This window comes from Struthio camelus, chromosome 15, assembly GCF_040807025.1.
Source record: "Struthio camelus isolate bStrCam1 chromosome 15, bStrCam1.hap1, whole genome shotgun sequence".
Lineage (NCBI taxonomy): Eukaryota > Metazoa > Chordata > Aves > Struthioniformes > Struthionidae > Struthio > Struthio camelus.
Genome location: NC_090956.1, coordinates 21,116,568 through 21,144,340, shown reverse-complemented (window position 1 = coordinate 21,144,340; position 27,773 = coordinate 21,116,568). Strand labels below are relative to the sequence as shown.

General features: G+C 51.1%; 3 protein-coding genes and 1 non-coding gene across 9 annotated transcripts in view; 2 read left to right on the top strand and 2 right to left on the bottom strand.

Moving 5' to 3' along the window:
* RAB40C (RAB40C, member RAS oncogene family) overlaps positions 1–10,138 on the top strand; it is a 44,883-nt gene extending 34,745 nt beyond the window's left edge. For all 3 annotated transcript variants that reach the window (XM_068908523.1, XM_068908522.1, XM_009672085.2), the window contains 3 exons: positions 4,358–4,435; positions 4,915–5,137; positions 6,918–10,138. In XM_068908523.1, the coding sequence (XP_068764624.1) occupies positions 4,358–4,435; positions 4,915–5,137; positions 6,918–7,198 (582 nt within the window). In that variant the 3' untranslated portion in view covers positions 7,199–10,138. The remainder of the gene's footprint in view (positions 1–4,357; positions 4,436–4,914; positions 5,138–6,917) is intronic.
* A 5,604-nt stretch (positions 10,139–15,742) lies between these two features.
* Positions 15,743–20,250, top strand: WFIKKN1 (WAP, follistatin/kazal, immunoglobulin, kunitz and netrin domain containing 1). The gene is made up of 2 exons (XM_009672088.2): positions 15,743–16,675; positions 18,468–20,250. Exons 1-2 carry the CDS (start codon positions 16,439–16,441, stop codon positions 19,959–19,961), a joined length of 1,731 nt encoding a protein of 576 aa, XP_009670383.1. The 5' UTR covers positions 15,743–16,438; the 3' UTR covers positions 19,962–20,250.
* METTL26 (methyltransferase like 26) lies at positions 20,077–27,350 on the bottom strand. 4 transcript variants are annotated; one of them, XM_068907766.1, is made up of 6 exons: positions 27,118–27,350; positions 23,381–23,543; positions 22,652–22,711; positions 21,979–22,046; positions 21,563–21,641; positions 20,077–21,469 (listed from the first exon to the last, which is right to left on the bottom strand). In XM_068907766.1, the coding sequence occupies exons 1-6, from the start codon at positions 27,306–27,308 to the stop codon at positions 21,422–21,424; spliced, it is 609 nt and encodes a 202-aa protein (XP_068763867.1). In that variant the 5' UTR covers positions 27,309–27,350; the 3' UTR covers positions 20,077–21,421. The 4 variants fall into 4 exon arrangements, with proteins under 4 accessions (XP_068763867.1, XP_068763869.1, XP_068763870.1 ...); XM_068907768.1 differs by having other exon boundaries at positions 21,979–22,062; positions 27,118–27,349; XM_068907769.1 differs by having other exon boundaries at positions 22,672–22,711; positions 27,118–27,349.
* A 352-nt stretch (positions 27,351–27,702) lies between these two features.
* On the bottom strand, positions 27,703–27,773 carry TRNAG-CCC (transfer RNA glycine (anticodon CCC)). Its single transcript has one exon. It is a non-coding gene; the product is annotated as a tRNA-Gly (tRNA).

Here is a 27,773-nt window from a genome sequence, read left to right as displayed (position 1 = left end):
AGTTGTTTTGTGAAATCAAATGTTATTTGAGAGGTATGGAGATAATTATGATGTTCACAGTGATCTAGGCTTTTGTAAAGAGAACTATTTATGTTGCAAATGGAAGTCTGCTCTTTTTTCTGGTTAATTAAAATTTCAAGCGCTTTTTTTTTTTTAAACTGGAAAAAAGATCTTAGTTGGAATTGTCAGGAGAGATGGAGCCAATTCCCTGTCTGCACCCCTGTCTGTGTACTTTCCTCTCTAGAGGAGAAAGTAGTAAAGGCAGAGTGTATTTGGGATGTGTCATATAGAAGAAATGTGGTGTCTGGAGCATACCCGCACTGTTTGGAAGAAGTACAAGGTATCTGGCAATGCCACACATTGGAGAGGGGTTTTAAGGCTGCCTCATCCATCTCATGCTGAGTAAATATAAAGCTGATCTTAATACCCTCTTGCTGGGAAAGATGAGGCAGAATCAGTATTTTAGACAGCTTGGCCTTGATGTTTCCTGATCTTTGGAAAGTTTGACTTGAGATTCTTGATTCTAAAGTGTGTGCATGGAGCTGTGTTCTGACTTTGGAGGATAAACTTGGGGAAATGGTGTGTCTTTTCATGCACTTAGAAAGTATCGTCTTCATTTCCACCTTGCTACTGAGAACTCAGTGTTGCATTTTTCTGGTATTTTATCCTTATTCCTCTTTAAGGAGATCTTAGACTGCAGCTGCCAGCATGCTTAAAGACGCTCTTCTCCTAGAGCATATTTCTGGCAGAAGCGATCTTGACAAACTAGGTCTTGGGTGTGTTTCTGTTGGCCAAAGGAACCTCAGTCCAGAAATAAAGTAGATTTAATTTAACTTGTTCACAATTTGTTTATGCCTTGGAAAGGGTCATCAAACTCTTTCTACTTTATCATTCCCTGGCTGTCATGCACTCTTTCAGTAACATCAAGTAGACTGAAGCTTTTCATGCACATGTGCAGCCCTGGAAGCTAGGGGTCAAAACTCATATAGCAAAAATAAAAATAAAGCTCAGAATCTCAATTTTTTTCAAAACATCCCTAACCTAGTAGTGGGTAGTTCATGATTGGGTTCTTGAAAAGTACTGTTTTTAGTTTTGCAGTTTTTTTTGTTAACAAAAGATAATTATTTTCTACTTTTTTCCTCTACCTAGACCTAGAAGAAACCAAAACTCTTTCCTCCAAAAAGCAAAAAAAAAAAAAAAAAACCTTGCCCTCTGATTCTTTTCGAGTATGAAGTCTTGTTTTAACTGTTTTAGAAATGACAGCCCAAAAAAATTATGGGACAGGAATGAACTCAAAGCTTTCCCTGGAAGAAGCTTAAGATCAGTCTGTTCCCCCCACCACATACACATATGCATAATCTACTTGCTTACTGTTTGTATGAAAACTTACTGTCAGGTCACTCAAAACAGCCTTAACCAAAACTTTGTGCTTGTTTTTTATGTTGAGCTATCAAAAATGAAAAACAACCCACCATGGAAGACTTGCCTTTCTTACCTTTTCCCCTTCTTTTAGTATGTTTTATCCTTTCTGCAAATGGCAAAAATGCAGATGAGTAGATATTAGAAAGGTAAATGAGGACAAAACGGCCAAGCTTCACTTAGAAAGCAACTGCATAGAGGGGAGTGATGTACAAGAAGGAAGAAGCTAACACTCTAGAATCAGAACTCTTTTTGACAAAGATTAAAAGAAACTATAGAAAGTGGACAGGCTTTGTAAGAGCTACTTGCTCTGAGAGAAGTTCTGAAAAAACAGGAAACAAAATAATGTATGCTGGGTGTGCCAGTATAGCTTGAAGAAAGACTGTTTTCCTAAACAGTGGGAAAGTGTTAAGTGCCAACCTAAGACATGACACTATTATGAGGGCTCAAATGCCCTGATATTTCTTTCCAGTGTACTCCAAATCTCATTTTTATGATCATTTTTTATAAACTTATATCACATCTCTGTACACAGTTTCTCAGTTTTCCCAGTGCATCATGGGCTTTGGCAGCAGCAAATAATTTAAAGCTGTGTTACAGGAGGACTGAGTGGATTGAGTTTCTTTTCTGGGTAGTAGATCTTCTGCTTAAATGAATAAAGCAGTAACTTTACTGGAACATTAGGATACTTGATGGGACATTGACTTCTACCAGGATGAATGTTAGGCAGGTTACCACCTCCCTCCTTCACTGAGCTACTTCTAGGTATCTCAGCTGGAGAAGACTAGGCTGTCAAATGAGACATTCCTTTGCCAACTTAAGATATACTTTGATTGAACTGGGGGTTTGCTGTAGGAATGACTGTTCCTGGAGGACACCTCAGATTAATAAAAGACTGGTTCTGCCAAACTTGCTGCTAAATGATCTGTCACCCTGGAGTCTTGTAACTTGAACTGGTTTGTTTTGCCCTTAGCTCAGTCTTGTTGCTACTGGGTTATTTTCCATATGATGCTCTATGTTGTGCCTGGCTGTGCTGCAATATGAGTTCTCAGCAATGTGAGTTCATCTCTTCTCTAGTTCCTATTTCTGGGTATCTTCAATTATGATTTTGCAATGTTCTTGATCATAAAAGAAAAGAGAAATGACAGGTTGGAAAAACAATGGGAGCACTAGCTGCTCCTTGAGACAATTGATTCAAGTCCTTTATGTGCCTTACCATTGATACTAAGAGGTAACTCCTGATGCATCAACTTGTGTACCTGTAAGGCCGGACATAGCCTAGTTTCCATGTGGCTGTCCTCAGAAATACTTTGAATCAAAAAAAGCTTACCCAGTAGGTGTTGCTGTGAGCCTGAGTGGCCTGTTAGCTAGACTTGGAGCACCCTCGGAGGTGCTGCTGCGTGTTATCACTGGTGCAAACTCAAACTTCCCTGTGTTGACTTGTGCCTGTCCCAGGCATCAACACTGTTGTGCTATACCTTGAGAGAGATGCTTAGTGCCTAGGGAAGATAAATGTGGGCCTGAGTGTGCAGTAGGTACATCTCTTCTTAGAAGAAAGAAAAAAGGAAAAAGACATTGGAAAATACTATACCGTTGGCTAAGTAGAATGAAAGAGGAAATTCCACCTTGCAACACAGGGTAGAAGGAGGCTTTAGCCCCTTCCCGGTAGTTGATAGGAGTTAAAAGCAGAGTTGCTGTGTTGGCTGTCAAGCAGCCACTAGCGGCAGGCTGGCCACGGGTAAGCCGCATGCCTGAGCGGCTTCCTTTCCTGAGGACCTGGCAGATTTCTTTGGCAGTGGGTGGTGGCAAGGGGGCCTTTACAGCTCGGCTGCCTGTGGCTTACCACTGCATCTTTCTTCTGGATGATCTTTAACCATTTAAAGTTTTACAATTCATGTTCTGACTATCATCTTGAGCTGTGTCTCCTACAGGGCAGGCTTCCTCCTCTTTCTCATGTGCGTGCACACACACACGTGCACATGGACACACAAACTGAGGGCTGGGAGAGTGTTCTGGGGAGCAGACCTGTACCTGGTCTGTTCAGGTAACACTGCAGCTACCAGCAGTTGGTTTCCATCAGTGACAGGACTGTACACTTGGAAGAGCTTTGATCTGATCTGCTATGGCTCTTACGTTGCCTGATTTGCTAGAGTCACTGTAGCTATGTTTGTTTTCTGCCAGTGCAACACTGACAATTAGCAGCATTGCCAGCCTTCAGCAGTCTAGCTTAGACCCTGGTCCTGAGTTCTTAATCCTTTAGACTCTTGTTAACCTTGAGTACTGAAATCACTCAACTCCTTCCCTGACAGTAAAAGGAACACCAAATGAAAGAGGTTGTGGAGGAGAGGAAAAATGTGCTGAAGATGGGTGTGCTTTATTAACTTTGTCAGATTCTGCTACCATCCTGCTATTTAAGGTAGCTGTTCTGCATAAGGGGAAAGGAAAAAGCCTGTTTCTGCCTCAGTAAGTTTGTTTCGGATTTGTGACTGGACGAGTATATTTTGCACAGCCTTGCTTCCTGCGTCTGCTTGGAATAACAACATGGGACTAGCATGCAGATGCAGGAAACAAGGTTGTGCGAAACATATACTCGTCTAGTCACAAATCTGAAACAAAATCACTGCGGCAGGTCCTCCTTTGCAAAGACTCTGCTGCTTTGGAAATGTTTTTGCTTGAGCATCTCCCAAATCAGAATTGCTGCCTTTACCAGAGCTGCTAATTTGTTAGAAATGGGGGTAAATCCCTCTCTAATGGATCCGAGTTAGTACAGACTTGCTGCATATTTGTGTTCTTGCTAGGGCTAATAGAGCAAATTGAGAATTGTTCTTTCTGTGTCTTAGCCTTTTGGTTTCTAAATATAGAAATTGTCTTTTCAGATGCATCTCCCTTTTAGTTTGCATAGTATGCAACTTCCTAACTGCATGTTTTCTTTTACTAGGGAATTCTCTTGGTGTATGATATCACTAATCGCTGGTCGTTTGATGGGATAGATCGATGGATAAAGGAAATAGATGAGGTAAGTTGAGTGAAAGAACATATGTAGGTAATGCACCATTCACTCGCTAGGGCTGCTGGCCCTTATGGCTGTGAAGAGTAAATGTGTATGGTAGTGTGGGAAGATAAACTTGATGCATGAGTGCAGTGGTTTGTGATTAAAAATCCTGGGAGGTTGCACCTTTGAGATGGGGATAGGAGTGGCTCTGCAGTGGAGAATCACTGCAATCTACTAATCAGCAAAGCAAGGGGAAAAGTGCCTGCCCTCCACTTCTATGTAAATCCAGAGTAGCATGAAAGAGCTTGGGAATAGCCAAGAAACATAGGGTAATTACTTCTAAAATGGATTTTGGAGAGGATAACTTAGACTTTCTCATCTAGTACTGCTTGTGTGGCAGTCACTCATCATTACAGAATAGCTTGTATGTCTTACGCCTGCACTGCTTTTGAAGATAAGCAGAATACTTGGATGCAAGTGTTTTGTGTTTTTTTTGTTTAAAGCATGCCCCGGGTGTCCCTCGGATCCTGGTGGGAAACAGGCTTCACCTCGCCTTCAAGCGGCAAGTACCAACAGAGCAGGCCCGGGCCTATGCGGAGAAGAACTGCATGACATTTTTTGAGGTCAGCCCACTGTGCAACTTCAACGTCATAGAATCCTTCACAGAATTGTCTCGTATTGTGCTCATGCGGCATGGCATGGAGAAGATCTGGAGACCCAACAGAGGTCAGTAGTGGGGAAGATGCTCTGAGTGGGGAAGGCATGACAGCTGACTGAGCTGAAATGGAGGGATATGGCTGTCTGCCTCCCCCCAGGTGGGAGGCTTGTTTACTAGTAACTGTGGGATCTGAAAGCACCTGACATGTTATGGCTCATGTGCAGCTTGTCTAGCTTGAGGCATTTCACCATGTTACCTGTATTACTGCAGGAACCCTGCAGCTAGCAGTGAGGGATGGGCAGCTCCAGGGGGCATTGTGGCACATCTAGGTTCTGAATTGCTCTGGAGCATCCTACACTTCTCTCTGTTCTAGTGGAGGCTGAGGGTAATTAAGCTCACAATTTAAAAGTACTTCAGTCAAATGTTTATGCGGGATGAATCCAAGCATAAGGACCTCTGTCCTCATCCTTGCTGGAGCTGGTATTTCCTGCTTCAGAGAGACAGGAAGGCTGAGCAAATCCAAGGCAGCACAAGATGTTGAAAGGGACTAAATTGCATCCCTATTCCAGACATGGAGCAGTGCAGGGGAATGTTCCAGCATGTCATGCACACAGTGTGGTGGATTGAGCTGAGTCCATACTGTTTCTTAGCATGTTCCATTTGAAGTAAAACAATTTTAGGTCCCACATTCCTGACTGGAGGTGGCAGTGTGCCCCACTGACAGACTGAGCAGCAGGAGTTTTATATGCCCACCTGTGGGGTTGTCTACCTTCATATGGGTCCTGAGTTCCTGCTCATTGGGGAAGGGAAGATCCTATTAGCTAGCCTGCATCACCAAATCACTGCACGTGACCTTGTTGGTATGCTACTGTTCCTTCCTTGTGGAAGGCTGGTGAGCAGGAGAGAAGCAATCTGGGCTGAATTTGCAATTCAGACACTCATTCATGCGAGAGGTAGAGGGTTGCATCCTGACAGCAAGTTCCTTGGTGCTGTGTGACACCGTGCTTTGCACTGAAGGCTTGCCTTATGTTGAGCTAGTGTAGGTGGGTAGCTAGCAATGTGGTTTGAAAGTGAAATTCTCTTTGCTGTAGATGTCTCCTGAATCTTTTCCAGAGGCAGGATTTCTAACTGATGGCTTCCTGCGCTGCCTGCTCTAGAATAGCAGAGTGACTTTTACAGATTGCAGCCTTCTGCAGGCTGGAGGTGAAAGCATGCCCTCCTGTGGCCGGTTGCTGGGAAATCCCATCCAAGTAGACTTCCCAGAGCAGATTCACATGTCTTGTACTGAGCTAAGAAGACGTTGGGAAGCCTCAAGTGGCTGAGCCTTGTTCTAGCTTTGTGGGATCTTTGCTGCTGCAATCACTCAGCATAGAGCCTGCTCCTTGGCTGCTTCTTGCCAAACCAATCCAAAATGGGAATATGTCCAGCCTCAGGGCTTACAGAACCTGTTGCCTGCTTCCTGTGGGCCTTTCCTTCGGGTTGCCAAATGGTAGCCTGAGAAAGTGTTGCCAAATGGTAGCCTGAGAAAGTGTGTCTGGCAGGAATGTGAGCAAGGCCTCTACCTATCCTGTCCACTGTGCTAGGAGGAGTGGCAGTAGTGTCTACCCCAGTGCTGCCACCAAAGCTGAAGTCTCAAATAACACTAAGCTGTAAAGGCTGAGCTTGCCTGGAATTTAGGACAAAAAGTTGGGAATAAAGGGTTCCCAACTAATCTGTTCTCTCTTCAAGGCTCCTAGCTTTTCTCTTAGCTTTTCTTCTCTAAGAAACAAGAACTACACAGCATAAAGAATTGTTGTAGGAAGAAGCCTGTCCTTGCAATCTTGACCGTCTTGTCTTTTCTCTCACCAGTGTTCAGCTTACAGGACCTGTGCTGCCGAGCCATTGTGTCCTGCACCCCAGTTCACCTCATTGACAAGCTGCCATTGCCTGTCACCATCAAGAGTCATCTGAAATCCTTCTCTATGGCAAATGGGATGAATGCAGTGATGATGCATGGCCGGTCATATTCTCTGGCCAGCAGTGGGGGTGGGAGCAGCAGCAAAGGTAACAGCTTGAAGAGATCCAAATCCATTCGTCCACCCCAGAGCCCCCCACAGAACTGCTCACGCAACAACTGCAAGATTTCTTAGCAGGATGGATGCACCATGAGCTTCTTAATATGTCCACACCTACCCACCGATGTACAGATGTTTGCACACACAACCCTTTTCAACTGGATCCTTTCGGATAGGCCTTGGTTGCTTTTCCAACGGTGCACACAAGACTGGGAACGTGCTCATGTTTGGTTTTCTATATGAAGTGTGGTGCCGGCTGGATCTCATTGGACTGGCAGGGAGAGGAGTCTGCCAAGTGCCCCTCCAAGAATGCTTTAGGCTTTACCTCTCAGCCTGGGGTGGAAAATTCAACAGCTGCTGGGTTGGGGTGGGAGGGAAAGGGAAAAAGCTCATCCAGTCTCAGTAGAGAAATGGATTTAATGGAAGATTGAGAGGCTTAAGGGAGTAGGCAAAGAGAGTCTGTGCTGCAACTTTAACTCTTGGACTCCTGAACAGATAGCTGGTGCAATAGTGATTGTTGGATGTAGGAAAAAAAGAAATGGGGGCAGGGGACTTATGACAGTTTCAACCAGGATGTCAACATGCTGTTGCCAAAAAAAAAAAAAAAAAAAAAAAAAAAAAAGCAAGAGTTGGCCAATTGGAAAGCTGAAAGAAGCAGTTTGCTTGTCACCTTCAACTATTTATGTAAATATTTTTATATATATATATATATATACACACATACACACACACATATAACTTGTTTTTTTTAAAGGTGTTTTTTTTTTTTTAAAAAGCAGTCAGGGAAAATTTTATGAAGCCATGTAAATAAAAGCATTGGATTAACTTTTCCAGTGTTAGCAAAAGGGGAGAAGTGAGGAATTTTAGGGTGAAAACATACAAATGCTTTAAGATGCTTTCAGTTGTCCCACTTTTTTAATAATACATATGCAGAAGGAAAGAATAATTTGTGTTAAATAATCCAAGCTACTTTATTGTTATTGTTCCCTAAAGATTGCAAGTAGGCAGGGGTGGTGTTTAAATCAATTGAAGGACAGAGTGGAGACCAAGGATGTGAATTTGGGGGGAGGATGGTAAGGCAGGAGAGAGATGCAACTCTGAGGTTAGAACTCACACAGTCAACTGATGCAGTGTTCACATTTTCTGATGTGCAGCTGATCAAGGATTGAGAAGCAGAGTGGAAGCATCAAGTCTAAAGCAGAGAAAAAGTGTGGAATCTATCCCCTATGGCTGCACAGCTTCTGCAGTCCTGCATCTCCATACAGCTGTCTGGGTGCACCCCCTGCTCTCCAGATCGTAAGGTCACCAGCCCAGGAGACAGAGGCCCCTGAATCCTGGCTTATTTCTTCTTCCTTATGCCTAAGCTATTGTTGCTGTGGCTCCTGTTCTTAGATGAAAGTGAGGAAAGCAGAGAACCAGCTTTTCCTACTGGAGTGTGAAGGAGCAGGCAGTGATTGGGACTGGAAAGCTAGCCCCTATTGGAATAAGAAAACTGAAAACAGTTGGTGTGGAAAAGAGCAGTTGCACAAACCGTGGGCTTGCATTAAGTGACAAATGCATTCTGCTCTCATGTGGCTCTGGTAGGAAATCAGGAAGGGCAAACTGCTTTTGTCTGTAGTACTGCTCCTGGATTTGAGAGAGCAAAGCATGCTCAGTGACAAGATCTTGAGATATATGCATGTTGTGGGGGAAGATCTGTCATGTAAGGGCATGTGCTTCCCTCGCTTTAGTCCCATAGTAAGGTGTTGATTTGTGCTGGAAATTCTCCTGGAAACTTGAGGGGGAAAAAAAAATCTAGACCTTTTTACAGAAGATAGCTTGGTCCCACTGCCAGGCTCTAGTTATGTTGGCAGATTCTTGTAGGCAGTCAGGACAGTTAGTTTGTGAGTAGCTTTCATGGCCTTCAGATCTCAGTGAACTGCTTTTCATTATGCTGGGCCAGTCTCCTCTTTACCGAGGAGACCAACCTGTACAGTGCTGCCATCTTCCTCCCATTACTAACAATTCCTCAAGGCCTTGACTTGCTTTTCTGCCCCCCTCAAAAACAGCTTGTTACATGGCATGGGCAGAATGAAGCTGCAGCAGTTCTTGCGTGGCTGACAACCCGTTTTGTTCAAGCAGGCAGGAGGGGGCACATCCTAGGCTGATACATCCCCTCTGCAGGGCACTTCCTCTTTCTTCTAAACTAGCCTAGGAAATGAAGGAGCCTTTCCCTTCCCTGCTCTTTAAAACAAAATGCATTCCAAGGGTGGACTTCTTAGCTTGTCTCTAGTGTGCTTTATTGCTCAGCTCAAATGAGCGAGGAGGGAATTAAACCCAAAGGGAGGGGGCAGGCAAGGAGGAGAGGAATCCTTTGTAGTAGTGATTTGGCTTAAGAGCAAAGCTGTAGCCAATTTTGGCTTGGTGGTGTGGAGGCCGGGGGATTTCTAGAACCTGTCTGGGCTGACTGGCACCTGTTTCCCATCACTTAACATGGAGCAGAAGACAATCACTGGCTCAGCAGCCCGGGAATCCAGGGATATATGGCCAACAGGTGATGCCCTCAAGCACTGCAAAAGGCGACTTCTCCTGAAAAACTTCTGGGCAACACAGGGCCACACATGGCCACCTGCCTCCACAGTAGCCAGACTCCATGTCTAGGAAAAAAAACTTTATTTACCTGTGCTTGATTTTGCTCTGAAGCAAATGACACCTCCTATGTCTTTTGCCCACAGTGGATTTTGCCCTATAAAATCTCAATAGATCCTCTCTGGATTGAAATGAAAGACCCATGCTCGGTGTTTTTTTTTTTTCTTTTTTTTAGTAATTTAAAAGAAAAAGGTTCTTGTGTCTGATATCAACACTAGTCTTTAGCTGCTCTCCAACACTTGTACCATTCCTATGGGATTGTGGGGTTTTTTTTTTAAACTGTCCTTTTATTTTCTTTTTATTCCTTTGTACAGTCAATGTTGTTCAACTGATTATACATGATTTTGTTTTATATAAATTAAAGCCTTTTTTGTTTTGAACTCAAAAGCCGGAAATGTTACATCAATGTCATGTGGACTGGGAAGTTTGAAATGGAAATGTTCTGCTCAAAGCAGAATTGTGGATTTGGGACTGCTTAGATGCATGCTGACACTTCCAGATCATTCAGCAACAAAATAACTAATCTCAGACTTGGGGATTTTAGGTCTTAGTCATAATTGCTGGCTTTAGGGGGTTTCCCCTTCTTCCCATGCGGAAGTTAAACCTTTCTTATTAAAAGCTTGATTCTTAAAGAATCGCTTACTTTGGGTAATGAAGCTTTAAGAAAACAAAACATCCTGAAACACATTTAAGATAGATGGTTCTGGGAAACTACCATTCACATCAGCTTGTGTGCAGTTGTGTAGTGATCCCTGATGTGCAGGAATGGATTTTGCAAGTACAGCTAAGGCCTTAAATGGCTGGAGAGGTGCCGCCTTCAGGGTCTGCATCTGGCTGAATTTGGAGTGGGCCAAGTACCATGGCTTCATCGTGGCCTAAATGATGGCACTGTTTAACCAATCTTCCCACACTGGAACAAGCTGAAAGCCTGATGTGGAGATGTATTTGAAATGGAGAGGATGTTGCAGTGAGCTCAAGCTTGTTCATCCTTCATTTGGCTTGCAAAGACTTTGTATCTTCCAGGTTGAAGGAAGGGAACTCAGAGCAACAGTGGCAGTGGCAGTCAGAGAGGAGCCTGGACAGCTGTAGGTGGTGTTGGAGGTTAGAGGCATTGGCCTGAGCAGGCTGGGAGCCTTTGCTTTCATGGGAGAGTGAAACTTCTCCTTGCCTAATCCTTTTCTCTCTTGCTCCTAGCCCACCTCCCCTTGACCTCCCTTTTCCCCTGCCTGCTCATTTCCCTAGGATCATATTTTCCACTTCGTACCAGACTGGCCACGCTTGTTTTAACAGCTTAAGTAGTAATTGCTGAGGATGGGAGGGAGGAGTGGGGGGAAATCAGATAGTGTCTGCAGCCTGGAAAAACCCTGTAACAAAGGTAAAACCCTGGTCAGGGAAGAGTCACAAATGCTTTTTTGTTTTTCAGGCAGAGTCTGGAAGTATCTGTTCCTTCTTGCCAGTGGAGCCTAAACAAAGGCGCTGTGTGATTTCAGGTGGAGAATCAACAGCAGGAGCTGATTACACTGAAGCAGCATGATCTGCTTTCATTGCAGATGTCTTTGCTCAGGAAGAGCAAGGCAAGAAAATGCAACACACAGCTTCAGTGAATGGGGGGAGGAGGGAAGAGCTTGGCAGAGCTTTAAAATTCACTATTCCTTTGAGAAAGAGGAAGCAGGTAGTTCTGAGCTGGTTTTACCAACGCTGCTGAGTCTTTGATAGTTGGGTGAGTTTCTTTGAACCCCAACTTCCAGCAAAGAGTTTTCTCATTTAGTCCTACTATCTCCTGAAGTTTTGTACCACAGAGGCAGTGAAGAGATGGGAACAGGATTTCTATCCTGGCTTAGAAATATGGGTACAAGTAAGAATAAGATGCTAGCAAATTTGCTAAGCTTCAGGAGACGTAAGGTGGGGAATTTGGAGAGGCTGCTTTTCACTGTGGGGCAGTTTCAGCCTGTCCGTCCAGTGGCCAAGGGGTGCTCTCCCCTTCACGCAGGTTCTGCGTTTAATGATTCACCATCCCAGAGGTGCTGACTTGGCCTTGCCACTTGAGAATGCGTGCAGAGCCCTGAGCCAAGCCCTTTGCTTTGAGGAGGTTTAATTATTTTGCTGAAACGAAGGTAGCTTCCTTGGACTTGCACAGCTGCTTCGGAGCCTCAACCTCTTGCCCAAGCCAGTTAACCTCAGCAGCTTCGATTTGTGCAGAAAGACAGCAGATGAGGCTGCCAAGGCAAGCCCATGGCAGCGGGGAGAGCTTCTGTCTCCTGGGTGAAAAGATCCCAGCAGAGGTCAGCAAGCTCATTCCCATCAAAAATGAGAGGAAATAACTGCATGGCATCCGGGAGGCCCCTCCTGAGCTAGCCTCATGTGTGCAAAAACAAAGGTCCCTAGCAGACCTTTATCCAGGCCTCGCCACTTTTGATGTTGGGGGCATGGAGATGAGATACCTCAGGCTCACTTGTGGAACATAGGCCATCTCTCACAGAAAGAGATGTGACTCTCCTGTCAGATCCCTGACTCAGGAAAGGGGCCACTGGGGTGGGATCTGATCCAAACTTGAGCTCCAGGGATCTGAGATTACTGTGATGCTGTACCCGTATGTCTAGACCCTACATGCCTCCTTCTTGATGAGGCAGAAGCCATCTCCTCTCCCTGGTGGGGTGCTTATTTATCTTGTGAAGACACTCAGGCATAGGAGTTTAGTCTGGACGGAAGATGCCCACAGGGAGCTTGAGGAGAGGCTGTATGGGTCAGTGGCTAAGGCAGCAGCTAGACATTTCCATAAATATGCCTGTAGCTGCAGGAATGTTGGCCTCCTTGCTCCACTGTCTAGGCAGGATGTCCCATGGGCGCAGTGGTGTCATGGGAGAGCAGAGTAACCATGAGGCTCATGGAGTCCCCCAGAGCCACTGGCAGCTGGACTGGTGTTGCTGTGGCCTTCCTGTCACAGGTCCAGCCATCCCCAGTGGGACTCGCTCTTATCAGTGAGAAGGGTGGTGGTGTTGCCTGCAGGAGTGGCTGCACCTCACGCCAAGGTGCCTGCAAATGAATTGAGAGCACTGCAAGGCTCAGATGCTGGGTGGCAAGGGAAAAGCGCGTGAAGGCCTTTGGCCAGAACGGGGATGGGGCATGCTGGTAAAAGCTGAGAGGCAGATTTTGCCTCCCCCTCTGCTCGTGAGGAGGTGTAACCTTCTCTTCAGTCCTGCAGCAGCACGCTCTAAAAGACTCTGAGTCATCAGGGTCCTCAGTGAGCAAGGCCCATGCATCCTGTGATGCTGCATCTTTTCAGGAGTGAGGTTGAGTTGGGGACCACGGCTTAACCATGTGTGACTCTGCTGCAAGGAGCCTGGTGCTGGCAGGGACCAGCTGACAGACAGCATATCAGGTCAGCTGAGGAGGTCTGGAGCCAGCGCTGAGCTGCTGTGCAACCCTGAAAGAGCACAAGCCCCGAGTCTGCCCGGGCTGGGTAAAGATGAGGTTGAACAAACCTCCCCATCAAACCTCATTTGCCTTCCTCACCCATATTCAGCACATTTTGGCAGCGCTGGGAGCAGCCTGGGCAAAGCAGCATGGCTGATACAAGGAGATGCCAGGACAGCAGGAGGCATCTGCTCTCTGCATGCTGCTTCGCTCGCCCTGAATGGCTTCTTGTGCCCTGTCACAGCCGCATGTGTCCTATGGGACCTGGAAGCTGCTCAAAGGGCGAGGCATGCAAGCAGTGGGGAAATGGGGAGCTTTGCTCTTTGTTACCTTGACTCAACCCTCGGATGGCTACTTAGCTGCTGAACCAGCAAGCTCAGTGCAGCAGCTCCCTGAACAGGGAGACTTGGCGTGGCCAACACAAGCTTGCTCCCAACACAGCTCAGCCTTTCTTGCTAAAACAAGAAGCATATAGCAGTAACTGACTCTGATTTGACTTTGCCTCAATGTGACAGACCGGTGTTTGTGGCTTCCATTCAGGGTGGCCAGCTGGGGCAACCACAGCTGCGTGCAGGGCAACTGCTTGGAGGAGACTAGTGTATGACTGATGTCAGGCCTGACATTGCAGCAGGATTTAAAAAAAAAAACCTCATGGTAAGTCCCTGGGATAATGCTTCCATTGGTGGCGAGTGCTGCTAGTGAACTCTGTGGCATGAAGTTTCAGTGCGCAGCAGCAGTTTTCCAGCCCAGCCGGTTGTTTGGGCAGAGAAAGGGCAGCAATCACACACTGCAACTGAGTCGAGGTCATGGTGCTGTGTCAGTGGGGCATCAGCTTGGAGGTCAGTGTGCCAGGGCACAGTGGGCCATGCCCTGCTGATGTCAGCGAGGCAGGTGCAGAGGACCATGCCAAGTCTCCCCCTGCTGAAAACACACAACCAAGGCAGAGCGGGGCTTCCATTGCACACCTGAACACTGCATGGGCAGCTGTGCTGGCAGTGCTTGCACCCTGCAGACAGGGGCATTACCAGCAAAAGCTGGTCAGCAGCATATGCTAAACCCCTTGCAACAAGACACCAACTACTGCGCATTTGGCATGCTGCATCTCAACATTTCGCTGTAGCATCTATGCCTGCAAGGGCGAGAAAAGGCTTCCCCAGTTTCTTCCCCCTGCCCCCCCACCCAAGGCCCCTGAACCCTGAGCTGCAGAAGGGAGCTTGAAAGTGCTAAGATGTCCTTGGAGGTTTCCAGCCCCTCTGCTCCCATGGGACCAGAGCCCCAGCTGGCAGGTATCAGCCGTCAGGCTCACTGCCTCCTTAGAAGTGCTGGGAAACTGTTGGGGGTGGAGGGGGGGGGGGGTACAGCTGGGTTTGCTTCTGATCCAAACAGAACTGCCTTTTGGTGGTTTGATGTTTCTCAAGAGCTGCAAAGCCCACCTTTGAGCTGAGGCCAATACAAAGATGAAACTACTTGGGTCACACCAGGGCTGGAAGAGTTAATGCTCTCCAGGCTGCTCAGAAGTGCTGTAAAAAGTGCCTGCTGCAGGTCAGTCTCTGCTGGGGATTAGGAAAATCTGCCCAGGGAGTGTGGGCTGGGTCCTGCCAGCTTAGGGCTGGCTCCAGGAGGTATGCTGCAAGGCAGAGGGGTGATTGAAACCCAGGCCCTGGCGTGCCGGAGCAGCCCAGCTTGGGCCTGGCACAGCCAGGCACTGCTTTCCAGAAGCTCTGCAGCTCAGAACAACAGAGAGTTTAAAAAGCTTGGCTGTAAATTATCATCATGTATCACCAGCATGGGAGGGAGGCCTGGGTGCTGGTGCAAGGCTGAGTTAGCACCTTCCATGGGTGCTGGATATCCACTGTGCTGTGTTGCTGGAGCCAGCAAGCTGCCAGGAGGCAAGGCCCTGTGCTGAAGCACCTAGGAGATACCACTGTGGGCTGACGGGCATGGGCTCAGGCATCCAGCTGAACTGCAGTGGGACTGCAGAGCGTTCCCATGGATGCTTTGCTTCCCAGTGTGCCCTTCCTGAACAGCTGGCAAGCAGCTTCTGTGAACTTCCCTCAGCTGGAGGGTGGGAAAGCTCCTAGGTGGCTTGCTCCAAGCCCTGGGGCTGCCTTTGCTGTAGGGTCATGAAGGCAGTGGGAGCTTTGCAAGCCTGGTACCAAGGGGAGAAGGCGGAGTTGTAGGGCGGAACACCTCCCAGGCCAGCCTTGTCCCCAGGAACTCTGGCATCGCTCCCTGCAGAGCTTGCTGCCTCCAGCCCAGCCCTACGGACTGGCAGTTAAACCAAAATGCTTTTCAAACCCAAAAGAAGCTGTGATGGGCAAGCACGAGCGCAGAGCCTGTCTCACTGCCACCAGGCCTGGCTAGCCAAGCCTGCTCCAAGGGGACAACAGCCTCTGGCTGTTTTCTCATCCTGAAGGAATTCAGCTCCATGGGCCAGGCTCCCCCCCTCCCCCCCCCCTTTGGAGACTTTCTGCATTCTGCCTTTGATCTTCCCCCTGTGTTTGCCCAGTCGATCAGCTCAGACAGGGTTAGAGTCTGAGGTCAGCGCCTTTTCCATTCCAAATACCCAGAAACATCAGTGAGAAGGGAGGGGATTCAGATTACAACCTTCCCGTCCTCCTCTTCCACCCCCCTGCCCCAGACACGCACCAGCCCGGCTCTGCGCCACTGCCTGCTTGCTCCACCAGGCGCATGGTGGTGCCTGACGCAAGCCAAGGAGTGCTGTGTGACCCCCCACTTGGTGCCCTGCGCCGTGCATGGTTGCACCCTGCCTTCCTGCTTCGCCCAGCCTCACCGCTGAGCTGGGTGTTTGGGAAACCAGCTGGCTGAAGTTTGAGGTGCTTGGGGTGGACTGAGTCTTTCCACAAGCGCCTGGAGGAACTCGGGGTGTGGGGGGGGGTGGATGAACTGCTCTTGTCACACACCAACCTGGAGGCACATGCCTGGGGACCTCTCTGAGGACATCACTGCTCCACAATGGTGTTTCAAGTACTTTGAGAGTTTCTGCTGGCCAAGCTCAGCATCAGCAATGGATGGAGGCGCCGGGCATCATCTCTGGAGATATAGCATGCGCTGGATGTGCTAGACCACAGAGGTTTGGACCTCGTCTCCTCCTCCTCTTTGTCCCCTCACTTGCCTTTTTTTTTTTTTCCCTCCTCCCCCCACCCCAGCTTCCATCCTGCATGTGATTTGATTTGTGAGCTACCCAAGCCAGGCAAGGATCTGCCAAGCAGGGAGTGGGCAGCCAGTGCCACAGGGCACCAGGGCAGCCAGATGTCTTTCAGGAGTTTCAGCGGCCAGAGATTAAAAAAGCAAACAAGCAGGCAACAGCTGGACAGGGCAGACCTGATGCTAGTCATGCTCTTCTTGCCTTTGCTGGCCACCGTGGCAGAAGGGCTGAGCCTGCAGCCACTCAGGATGCGGCACCTGGGAGTGTGCCCCAACCAGCTCAACCCCAACCTGTGGGTGGACGCCCAGAGCACCTGTGAGCGGGAGTGCCACACTGACCAGGTGAGTGGGGCGCTGCGGGTGCTGCACACAGACCCAGGAGGGCACTGGGCACCCAGCAAGGACCTGGGTGCTACTTGCAATTTTGGGTGCTGCAGGACAGTCACCTACTGCCCTGGGGTGGGTGTGTCCAGCAAGCAGTGCACTTAGGAGTGCCCACAGCATGCAGAGGTGGTTACAGAGATGCCCAAAGATGCTCTCTTCTCCCTGATTCCCCCCTCCCCCAACCCTGCCCCACAGATGAACTGCTTTAACAACATGGGGCAATAGAGCAGCTGAGGCTTGCAGAGACGACCAAGCGTTGCCTGCTCAGCAAGTGAGCTGGAGTACACTGAGAGTGCAGTATGACCCTGCCACACTGGCATGTCCCAGGGTAGCTCAGTGGGACCTAGTGCTCAGCCCTCCTCCCCCCTCCACCCCAGGATGGCTGGGACCTTTGCCGGGGGTGGGGGGTGTAAGGGGAGGGATGTCTAAGACCACATATGGCTTTAGGGCTGTGGTTTCCTTCTTTGCCTGTGCTCTTAGCATGCATGATCTGTGCCCTGGGGCTGCTAGCACTCCCTGCAGCAAGCAAATAAATAGTTTATTTCCAATTCCCCCCCTCCCCCAACCAACCACCACATGGAGAGTAAAGCCCAGGTATGGCCAGGGCACCCCAGCTCTGCACCCCCCCCCCCAGCCCCACCCCGGGTGCTCCCACCCAGCTGGCCAAGCCTTTCTGTGGAGGGGGCCCTCCCCTCCCCTCCCCCAGAGGAAGGAGTGTGCTAGGACACGCTCCTCCAATCAGAGCAGTAATTTCGCCACTTGGATAGCTCCAGCTGTCCCTGCAGGCAAGAGCCTGAGAAGTGGCACAGAACCACGCTGTGGCCCAGGCTCTGGGCCACCTACAGCCACAGGCAGGGGTAGGGCGCCCCCTCTCTGCCCTGATAGCCATTATGAAAGCCAGAAAGCTGCTCCTTGGCTGTTCATCTCTGCAATAAGCTCTGCTGCCCCCTGAGCCAGTGGGGAATATGCTGACTCCCTGAGTCAAGCCTGCCTTGAAGGTCAGCATACATATGGTGAAGCAGTGGACAGTGCTGCTTTTCCGCCCAACACTACCACGGTCACTGGAATGACTCCCCTCCCTCCCCCACCCCAAGTCCTTCCTGAGGTGATTCATGTGTCCAGCAGTCTGGTCTCAGCTGTGCTTGCACTGTATCTCGGGAAATCTAAAAGGCTGTCTGCAGCAGGCAAATGGGACAGCCTTGCCCCAAGCTCTTACAATTCACTCATACCCATCCTGGAACGGTGATGGTCAGTAAAGGCTTGTGGTCAATGCCCAAACCTGGCCAACTTCAAACTGGCACTAGCACAGCCTCTTTGGGATAGTCCAGCTCTTACCTAGAGCTAAGTGAGGCCAAGGACTGGCAAGGGGGCAAAAGAACTTGTTTGTGCTGAGAGCCACTGTGCTGGATTTGACCAGGGGCACTTTTCCCTCCCAGTCATACGTTGTGGGGTACGTAGGAAATGTAAAAAGTGTGTGTGTATGGGGGGGGAGGGGGGGGTCTCCTAAGCTTCATGCAGCTTCTGCCCAAATGCCGAGCTCTTAACCCGGGGCAAAAATCAAACACTATCCTCTCTGCAGTGTGTGGAGCAGCTTCCTGTTCTAAAGCTGTAGTGAAGCATAGCTGCAAGCTGTGCTTCCACATTCCACCCCGAAGCAGCTGTACTCTGGTAATAGGTAGGAGCAGTTGCTAATAGTTCTGGTGCAGCAGATGTAACCCTGCTGCTGTGTGCCCCTTTCTCCCTGCCCTAGGATTGTGAGGGGTTTGAGAAGTGCTGCACCAATGTCTGTGGGCTGCAGAGCTGTGTGGCAGCTCGCTTTGCTGATGGAAGTCTCTCGCCGCTGGAGCTATCTCAAGAAGCCTCCTGTGAGAGCTTTGTGTGCACACAGCAGGGCTCAGACTGTGACATCTGGGATGGGCAGCCCATCTGCAAGTGCAAGGACCGGTGCGAGAAGGAGCCCAATTTCACCTGCGCCTCAGATGGCCTCACCTACTATAACAAGTGCTACATGGACGCCGAGGCCTGCATCCGGGGAATCAGCCTCACCATGGTGCCATGCAAATACATTTTCACCTGGCCCAACACCAGCCCCGTGCCCCAGGAGACCACAGCTCGCCCCACGCCAGGGGCTGGCCCTGAGGTGCCCATTCCCCCTGCCCTCTACAACAACCCCTTCCACCAGTCTGTCTACATGGGCGGCACAGTCAGCTTCCACTGTGACGTCAGCGGACGGCCTCAGCCTGACATCACATGGGAGAAGCAGAGTGACCACGCGGAGAACTTCATCATGAGACCGGATCAGATGTATGGGAACGTGGTGGTGACAAACATCGGACAGCTGGTCATCTACAATGCTCAGTATGAGGACTCTGGCATCTACACCTGCACTGCAAGGAACTCTGCTGGGCTCCTCCGAGCCGACTTCCCTCTCTCTGTCATCAAACGGGAGCCCAGCAGTGGGGAGCCACGGCTGGGCAGCACCCAGCCCTTCCCCAACACTGAGTGCCTCAAGGAACCCGACAAGCGTGACTGCGAAGCCCAGGAGGTGCGCTGGCATTTTGATGCCAAGAAAGGCTCCTGCCTCACCTTTCGCTATGGTGGCTGTGGAGCCAACCAGAACCACTTTGAGACATACGAGGAGTGCCGATCAGCCTGCGTGAGCAATGCTGTCCACACCTGCCTTCTGCCTATGGTGCAAGGCCCCTGTAAGAACTGGGAAGCCCGCTGGGCCTATAACCATCTCATGAAGCAGTGCCATTCCTTTGTCTATGGTGGTTGCGAAGGCAACAACAACAACTTTGACAGCAAGGAGACCTGTGAGGATGTCTGCCCCTTCCCCAAGAACCTGCAGTGCAAGACCTGCCGCCTGAAGAACAAGATGGTGCTGAGTTTGTGCCGTAGTGACTTTGCCATCGTAGGACGGCTCATGGAGATCATCGAGGATCAGGACTCTGGCATCGCCCGCTTTGCCCTCGAAGATGTCCTCAAGGATGAGAAGATGGGCCTCAAGTTCTTCAACATCAAATACCTGGAAGTGACCTTGACTGACATGGATTGGAACTGCCCTTGCCCCAACATGACCACGGATGATGGCCCACTCATCATCATGGGCGAGGTACACGATGGTATGGCCATGCTGGACCCCAGCAGCTATGTCCGAGCAGCCAATGACAAACGTGTGAAAAAAATCTATGAGTTGATTGAGAAGAAAACCTGTGATCTGCTGAACAGGTTCCAGGACTAGGGGAGGGCAGGGGGCAGCAGGGACACAGACATGAAGGCAGGTGTCACCCCAGGCACCCTCTCTGGCCAGCCACATGCACTGCTATAGACTTGACCTCAAGAGGGGGGAAGCAGTCTGGCAGATCCCACAGATCAATGTTTTTATTTAGTAATTATTATCATTTTGTAATTCCCTCTCCTATGCTGAGCTCTGGTCCAGCCCAACTCCCTTGTAATTTATCTGTCTGCGTGCCTTCCTCGCGTACCCTTCCAGCCCAGACACTACCAATAAAAGATTGGGGTAGGCTGTAGAGGGGTGGGAGGTCTTCCAGCCCCCCACAACCTTCCCACAGCACTAAAGCTTCCAAGCCCAGTGTAATACAACCCAGGCTCTCCTGGAGCAAGTCTTCTGCCTCCCCTCGATGTTGTAACATGGCCACGCAATGCACCAGATGGGGGTAATTAGGGCAAGGGTGCTGAAGGGCCCCCCAAACCTCAGTGCTGGGAAAGGGGGAGATGGAGGGAGATGCCCTTCTAGTAACTGGCTCCAGGTGGAAGGGGGTAGCTTGCAGTAGCCTGGCCTGGGGAAGCTGGGCTGCAGCTAGACTTCAAGCCAGAATCTGGTGAACTTCCATAGTGTTAGAAAGGGGAAGAGATTCCTTGCACCTTTGGTAAAGCACTTTCCCAGACACACACGGCTTCTCTCTGTTGTACAGAGAGGGAAACTGAGGCACAAACACCACAGGTTTCCCTTGCACAGGCTATGCTCTACCCCCCTAGCCTGTGCTGCCCATGTTAAGAGGCCACAGTGGCAGTGGTGGTGGCTTTTGTGGCCCATAAAAGGGCATCTCCCTTGCAAAGGGGATGCAAAAGAGAACCTATAGCTGGAGATGGAAAGGCGGAATGGCACAGGCTGGAGTGAACAAATCTGTCTTTCTCCAGAAAATGATAGGGCCAGGGGAGCTCTATTTTTCTTTTCAAGTCCCCCCCCCCCCTCCAGCCTGGAATCATGGCTGGCAGGAGGGAACACTCTGAGATGGGAAGGAAGAGAGGGCTCCAAGTCCATCAGCTGGCCATCAGCCCCATACACACCTAAAGCCCCTGGGAGAAGACCCTACCTTGTCCACAAGCCCATTTTGGCTGAACCCCTCGCCAACCTCCTGCCCTTCCAGAGCTGGTCTCCTCCGCTCTGCGGGGAGGAACAGGAGATGGACCCTGAGAATATCAACCAAGTCCAGCGTGGTCCCAGGGTGACTGTGGCACTGTCCCTTTGCTGCTTCTGCCCAACTCCGGGCTGCCAGGGAAGCTCCAGCCTGGCACCAAAAGAACAGGGTGTGGGCGGTTTGAACCATCAAGAAGGCATCAAAGATGGAAATGCAGGATTGGCCTTGCCCGGAGGGTGCCACAAAGGTAGGAAAGCTTCCACCTGGAGACTGCGGGATGCTAGAGCCACAGCGAAGCAAAAGGCAGAGGGTCAGCAGGTTACTGCTTGCGGAAAATAAGACATTTGTTGTTTGCAGGCATGTCCACCTGGAAGCACAAAGCTCAGAGTCAGGTCATAGGGGACCACACAAATAGAAATATCGTCCCTCCCATCCTCTCCAGACCATAAGGGACACTTACCATCCTCTCCAGACACATCCCATTGGCTTCAGCCAGCTGCTGCAACAGATCTGTATCCCGAAGGCCCCAGGCCGGATTCCTATCAAAAAGAGAGCCATGTGTCAGACAGACAGATATAACATCTTGCCAGGGAGCAGACCTCACCCTCAGGCTCTCTCCGAATCATCCCTCTCATCCATGGGACTGGATGCCCCCCCGATGTTGTGGAGCTGCCCCCAGCCTCCAGTTTAGGCCTCTTCTTAGAAGAACATGCTTGGTTGCTCTCTGAAGCTGGGCATCAAGAGCAAGGGGCACGGGGCGTCCTGTGCCCAATGGTCAGCCTGGGCAAGATGGGCCAGGCGATGCCCACTGCAGGCCCCAGGGCAGACTGTTTGGGCCCACAGCCTCCCATGCAGGGCCCTGCTCCCCTCTCCTACCTCTGCCTCAGACTGCAGTCGAAGTCCACGTTGCTCTGAGGGCTGATCCGCCCACCAATGGCATATGGCTGAGGAGACACAAAGCTGGAGCAGTGGGTTCAAGCAACAGCTCTCTGCCAGTCCCTCCAACCCATGCTTCCCGCAAACCACAGCCTGTCCTTCATGCACCAGACAAGAGGGTGAGGGAGAGCCCAAACCACCAGGGTGCTGGCACTCTGCCCTCCAGACACACAGTGGTCAAGCAGGATAGGACAGGGCCTGGGACAGGATACAAGACCCTGAAAACATCAGCCACCCCTGGCAGACAAAGTTGGCCTACGCCTCAGCAGAGCATTTGGGAGAGATGGGATCGATGGTCCTGAGGGGCCAGGATCAGCATTTTGGGCCATCCCTTTCAGGCAGGGTGTCTCAGGCGGGCTAACGGCCAAGCCAGCCCCATCCCCGGATGACTGCATGCCCACAAAGCTCTATTCCCTGCCCTCACACCCCCAACACCCCCTTCCCTGGCACAAGCAGTGCCCAGTGCTGCCCTCCCTTCTCTGCCACGTGAGCAGAGGCAGTGCCAAGTTCTGATGCCCTCAGGGCCAGCTCCTCATCCCAGCTGGGTGCTCCCAGCAATGGCCACGGAGTGCTAATAAGAGGGCCTCCGCTGACCAGCAGGACCGGCAATTACCCCGTAGGTGAACAGCACACCTCTGGGCTTCAGCAACACTCCTGCTCCCTTGAACAGGCCCTGGGGAAAGAGAGGCATGGGTCAGGTCAGCCAGCCAGAGATATCCCATCAGGGTCCCCTCTCCTCAGCCCTGGGTAATCCAGACCAGGAGACAGGGACTTCTCAAGAAATTGAGTGGAGGATGAAAGTGGATCCATCTCTGCAACTAGTATCTCCCCTCCAACCCTCCCAGTTCTCAGCCCTGGACTGGAATTCCCTTCTCTGCCTGAATGGAAGCACAGCTGGCAGGGAACCAGCCCAAGGGCTCACCATCCACCATGGCCCATGGTTTTACACAGGTTTGAGGTAAGGCCTGGGGCAGGGAGCCAAGACCAAAGGCAGGCCACACCAGTCTTCCAGCCTCAGTTTCCCTTGTCAGCCCAGCCAGCATCCTGGGACTGATGTGCCCCAATGAGGACAGAGACTCTTTGGACACGGGACATGGTGGGATCTGGTTTTGAACGGAGTTCCCAACCCAGAACACTGCAGTCATCACCTTGAGCCCTCCTAAACATGCAGCCCAGGCATGGGGAAGTATCAGAGTCCCTCCAGCCAGGCTGGCCTGAAAAACCCTCTTGGGAGGGCCTCAGAGCTCCAAGGGGCAGCTGGGCACAAGCCACAGGCTCAGTGGCACAGCAGCCAGGGCTGGCAAGGCAGGGAGAGACTGGGCAGCCCCAGGGTTCTGCTTACCTCCGTGCACGGCAGCTCTGAGATGTGCATCATGTTGATGTTGATGACGAGGTCCAGGGTGCCAGGCTGGGTGCCACCCCATGTCTCCCAGCTCTGCGAGGCATCCAGGTAGATGGGTGGCAGCACATTGTGCACCTGCAAGGCTTCTGTGAAGGCAGTGATGCTGTGGGCAGAACCCAAGCATAAGCCCAAGCCTGGGCACTGCCTGCCCTGACAAGTCCCTGCCGCTCTAGTAACTGCACAGCGACACCCCAATGCAGGGAAAGCCCAAACCTGCCTGCCAGCAGCTTCTCCCAGGTGGAGCCTCAGATGTCTAATAGGGCTGTGCTTACAACACAGATGTTTGCAGTGGCATTAGCTTTTGGGTCTCTGCACAGGGTATTTCACATAACCATGAGGAATCTTGTATCTTTGAGATCTTTGCCTTCCAACAGGCCAAAGAGCTCACGGGTTACTGAGGGGGAGATTGACTGGTCAGTCAAACAAGCCTTGCTTTCAAACTTAAAAGCAGAGAGGTGTTTTGGAAAACATGGGAGTTTCCCACCCCACCTCAGTTTGGAGCAGCACCTGGCACACTCTGGCCGTTTGTGCAGCACCAAGTGCAACAGGGCTCCCAAACACAGGGGCAGTTGACCTCCCAAAGCCTCAGCGAAAAGTTATTTTCCAAAAGTTACTAAGAATACATTGCTCTAGAAATCTCAGAGAAAAGCAGCTCTAAAAACAGCACCCTAAACCCCCCATTCAGAACTGAAGAAGCCCTTTTCACCCTGCTAGTGAGAGTGGTAGGCTGCCCTCACTGGCACTTTTAGCATTTCTGATGCTGAACAGAATCACCTTTCCACCTCCTCTCCCACATCCTGGCACAGTAGAGACACGTTTCTGCCATGATCAGAAAAATCTCAGCATTTGGCTTACAGCAGGTAAGTGTTACGGGTCCTCAAGGACATGCAATACACAGCCAGCGCAAACAGTTTCTGCTAGAAGTCCAAATGACAGCCCACCCCAGAGACAGCCCTCCCAGGTCTTAGGACCGCCTTTCTCCACCCCAACATCCTATCCCTAGAAGGGCTTAGGGTTGGCAACACATACCCTTTTGTACTGGCTCTGAAAGTCAAGTCAAGTCAAGTCTGAAAGTCCTAAACGCATAGCTAGAGATGGGTCCTCAGCTTGCTATGTTCAGCCAACTTTATCCCATGGGGGTTTGAGCACAGACCCCTTTAAAAGGGAAATAAGTCCCAACACTGCTGCTGAGGATGGGAGTTAAGCTCTCCTGTGAGGGCAGCTGGAGCCTCGGTCTGCAGCTGGACTGGCTGTGCTAGGTGTGGTACACACAAGAAGAGCCATGCATGCAATCAAAGTTAGTTGTCCCATATGGTGCCAAGATAGAGATGCACTGGATGTTCAGACACCGAACAGAAAAAAAGCAGCACAAGGGATCTTTAAGGTTCAAGGTTCTGCTTGCAATCACATGGGGGCATATCGGGCCCAATCCCTCTACTGAGCAAGCACGTCAGCCTAGAGACTGTCTACGCCAGGGGAGGGCTTTGGGCAGGCCAAAGCACCCTTGAAGGTTTCACATCAAAATGAGGGAATGACTGCATTCATCAGGCCTTAGTGAAAAGAATAGGGTTGTCCTGCTCTACTCTGCCCTGGCTGAGACACTGATATTCAATGAACTGAGAGACCTCAGAACCTAAAAAAATCCCAGTTCATCATTGCACTTCGACAAGGAGGATGGAGCATGAGGGCAAAGCTAGGACTGAGGGAGAGTTAACTGTGCTCCGTTCTGCCAAGCACCCACAGATCCAGGCTGCAGGGGAGTCAGTCAGTACGTTTCCCCACTCACCTTCTGCCTGCAAATCCCATAAACCAATTCTCTGCTCACAGCTCAGCCACCTCTGCCTGAACGAGGCAGAAACACACCACAAAGTGAGAGACAGAAGCTGTGCAGAGCCTTTGTGTCCTGCTGGGATAATGGACACAGCACACGTACATGCACACCCTGTCTCTCTAGCTGTTCCAGCACAGGCTGGGAATTGCCAAATCCCACTGCAGCGTCTAGAAACCAAGGGGAACACACAGCGGAGGAAGTGCTGGCAGGCACTCAGTGGCAGGCACAGTGGAGAGATCTTCTGCAGCAAATGCCCAAGCCAGGGAAGGGGCAACTCGTAACTCTGCTTGTGACAGGTTCTGCATTTCAATAGAGCACTTGGGGAATCTGGGCATGCATTTCAAATAGCCCTAAGATGTTTTGAGACAGACAGTCTCTGGGCTTGGCCAGGCTTTGAAGCTGACACCTGTCCTTGGCACAGGCATGACACTAGTCCTGGCTGAGGACTTCCAAGCAGATCTGCCAAGATGTCACCACAGGAAGTATTTGCAAAGACAGTTTCTTTCCTGGGGTGTGAGAAAGCTCTCCTGCAGAGAAAGAAACCAACCAGTGGCAACAGTGTGATTTACCACTGGCTTTTCAGTTCCCAAACTGGCCAAAAAGGGAAGTAGGGAGCAGAGAAACACAGCCTCCCTAAGCCATTGCTCCCAGGTCTGAACCTGTGTCACAGCCCAAGAGATTATTTTTTAAACAGGGAAGTTTCTGTTTGGTGACATTTCCTGTTGGCATCTCCAGGAGAGGCAATTCTACTTGGGAAGGAGGCAGGCTGCCGACCCCCCTGGATATGCATCTATTTCTGCAGCTGCATGCCAGGCTACTGCAAGTGGGGTTCGTTTTTCGTCTGGGAATTCTCCTCCCCTTAAGAGCCTGTGTTTATTTTTGCGTCATCAATGGAAACTTATTCTTGTCAGCTCAGCACTGCAATTCCTGGAATGGGCATTTGATCACAACTGTACATTACCCATTAGGTCCTGCAACCTCTCTGTGGTGGCATTATAACCTTTCTAACTCATGCAGTTAACAAGTGAGGGCAACCTACATTTTGCAGTTCAGCTTTGGACACCGGGCAGCCGATGTTTTGTCTCAGAACTGCCAAGAGTGAATCACTCACCAGTGAGTTGAGCAACTAGCTGCAAGTTAAGTATTAGGACTTTTCTGGAAAAAAAAAAGCAATTAGGTGGGAAGCCCAGGCAGTTCAGCTGTTCCATAATCTCAGCAGAGCCCAGACTGGAAAGAGGGCAAGTGAATGCAGTTAGAGTGAACTGTGAACACGTATTTTGTACTCCTGAAATGACGGCCGTACACAAGCCTGGACACTCTTAGGCAAGACAGCCTGAAAAAGGACGTGTTGGAGACTCACCGCAGCTGACCTGCCCAGGGCAGCACCTCTGCTCTCCCATCTGCACTCTGCAGCTGGCAGGATCGATCAAGATAAAGAGATGCCACCTTGAAGTGGCAAAAGCAGGCATGAAGCAACCCCTGTGCACCCGCCAAGAGGGACTCTGCCTGCCTTAATCGTCCCCTTCAGTCTGGGGCTCGGCCTCCGCAGCCGCACCCCGCCTCCACGCTCCTCTGGGTATTTCCACCCGCGGTCCCAGGTCCCGGGGCCGCTGGCAGTGCCTCCCCTGCACGGATCTCCGCAGCCGGGCGGAGCCCCGCAGCTCGGGGCTGCAGTAGGCCTGACCCGGGCTGTGCCGCGACCTGCCCCCGCGGGGCCCCCCGCTGTCCGGCCCTCCCGCCTCGTCCGCCGCGCTCCAGCCGCTGCCCCGGCTTCGGGACCGGCGGCGAAGGCACAGGAACCGCGGCAGCGAGTCAAGCCGGGCCGGGCCGGGCCGCAGCCACTTACCTCTGCAGGGCCCGCGGGTCCACGTCGGAGGGCTGCCAGAGAACATGAGGCAGGGCGCGGGCGCAGTGCACGGCGTGCAGCCCCGAGCCGGCGCCCACCTCCAGCACTCGCACGGCACCAGGCCCCACGTATTCCCGCAGCACCGCCAGGATAGGGCCCTTGTTCCGCTCCGCCGCCGCCGCCCGCAGCATGGCGCACCGGGCCTGGCCGGGCCGCCCCGCCCTCCCCGCCACGCGCGCGGCACACCGGGGGCTGTAGTCCTGCCCGCCCGGCAGCCGCGACACGTCCGAGCCAGGGACTACAGCTCCCAGCATGCACCAGGGGAGAGCCGCACGCACCTCCCCCCCTCCGTCCAATGGGATGGACCAACGGGATCCCCGCCCCACTCGGGAGAGCGCAGCGCGGCCGTGCGGGTCGCCGCGGTGCGCGGCCGTGGGGCGGGCACCAGCGGCCCCGGCACCTCCGCTTCCCGGGAGCAGCGGCGTGGCTTGCTCTACCCCCTGCCCCGCAACTTCGGCCGCCCCTGCCGAGGAGGGAGGGACGGCAACGATTGAAATTTTAAAAAAAAAAAAAGCATGGGGCTTGTGCGCCGCCCGGGAATCGAACCCGGGTCGCAAGAATGGGAATCTTGCATGATACCACTACACCAGCGGCGC

Bases quoted from the DNA above. Each gene is read 5' to 3' on its own strand.
- WFIKKN1 (XM_009672088.2), top strand. From the start codon at position 16,439: ATGTCTTTCAGGAGTTTCAGCGGCCAGAGATTAAAAAAGCAAACAAGC. The intron at 16,676-18,467 runs GTGAGTGGGGCG...TCCCTGCCCTAG, and splicing joins GGGAGTGCCACACTGACCAG to GATTGTGAGGGGTTTGAGAA.
- METTL26 (XM_068907766.1), bottom strand. From the start codon at position 27,308: ATGCTGCGGGCGGCGGCGGCGGAGCGGAACAAGGGCCCTATCCTGGCG. The intron at 21,642-21,978 runs GTAGGAGAGGGG...TCTTTTTGATAG, and splicing joins GACTGCAGTCTGAGGCAGAG to GAATCCGGCCTGGGGCCTTC. The intron at 21,470-21,562 runs GTAAGTGTCCCT...TTGTGCTTCCAG, and splicing joins GGATGTGTCTGGAGAGGATG to GTGGACATGCCTGCAAACAA.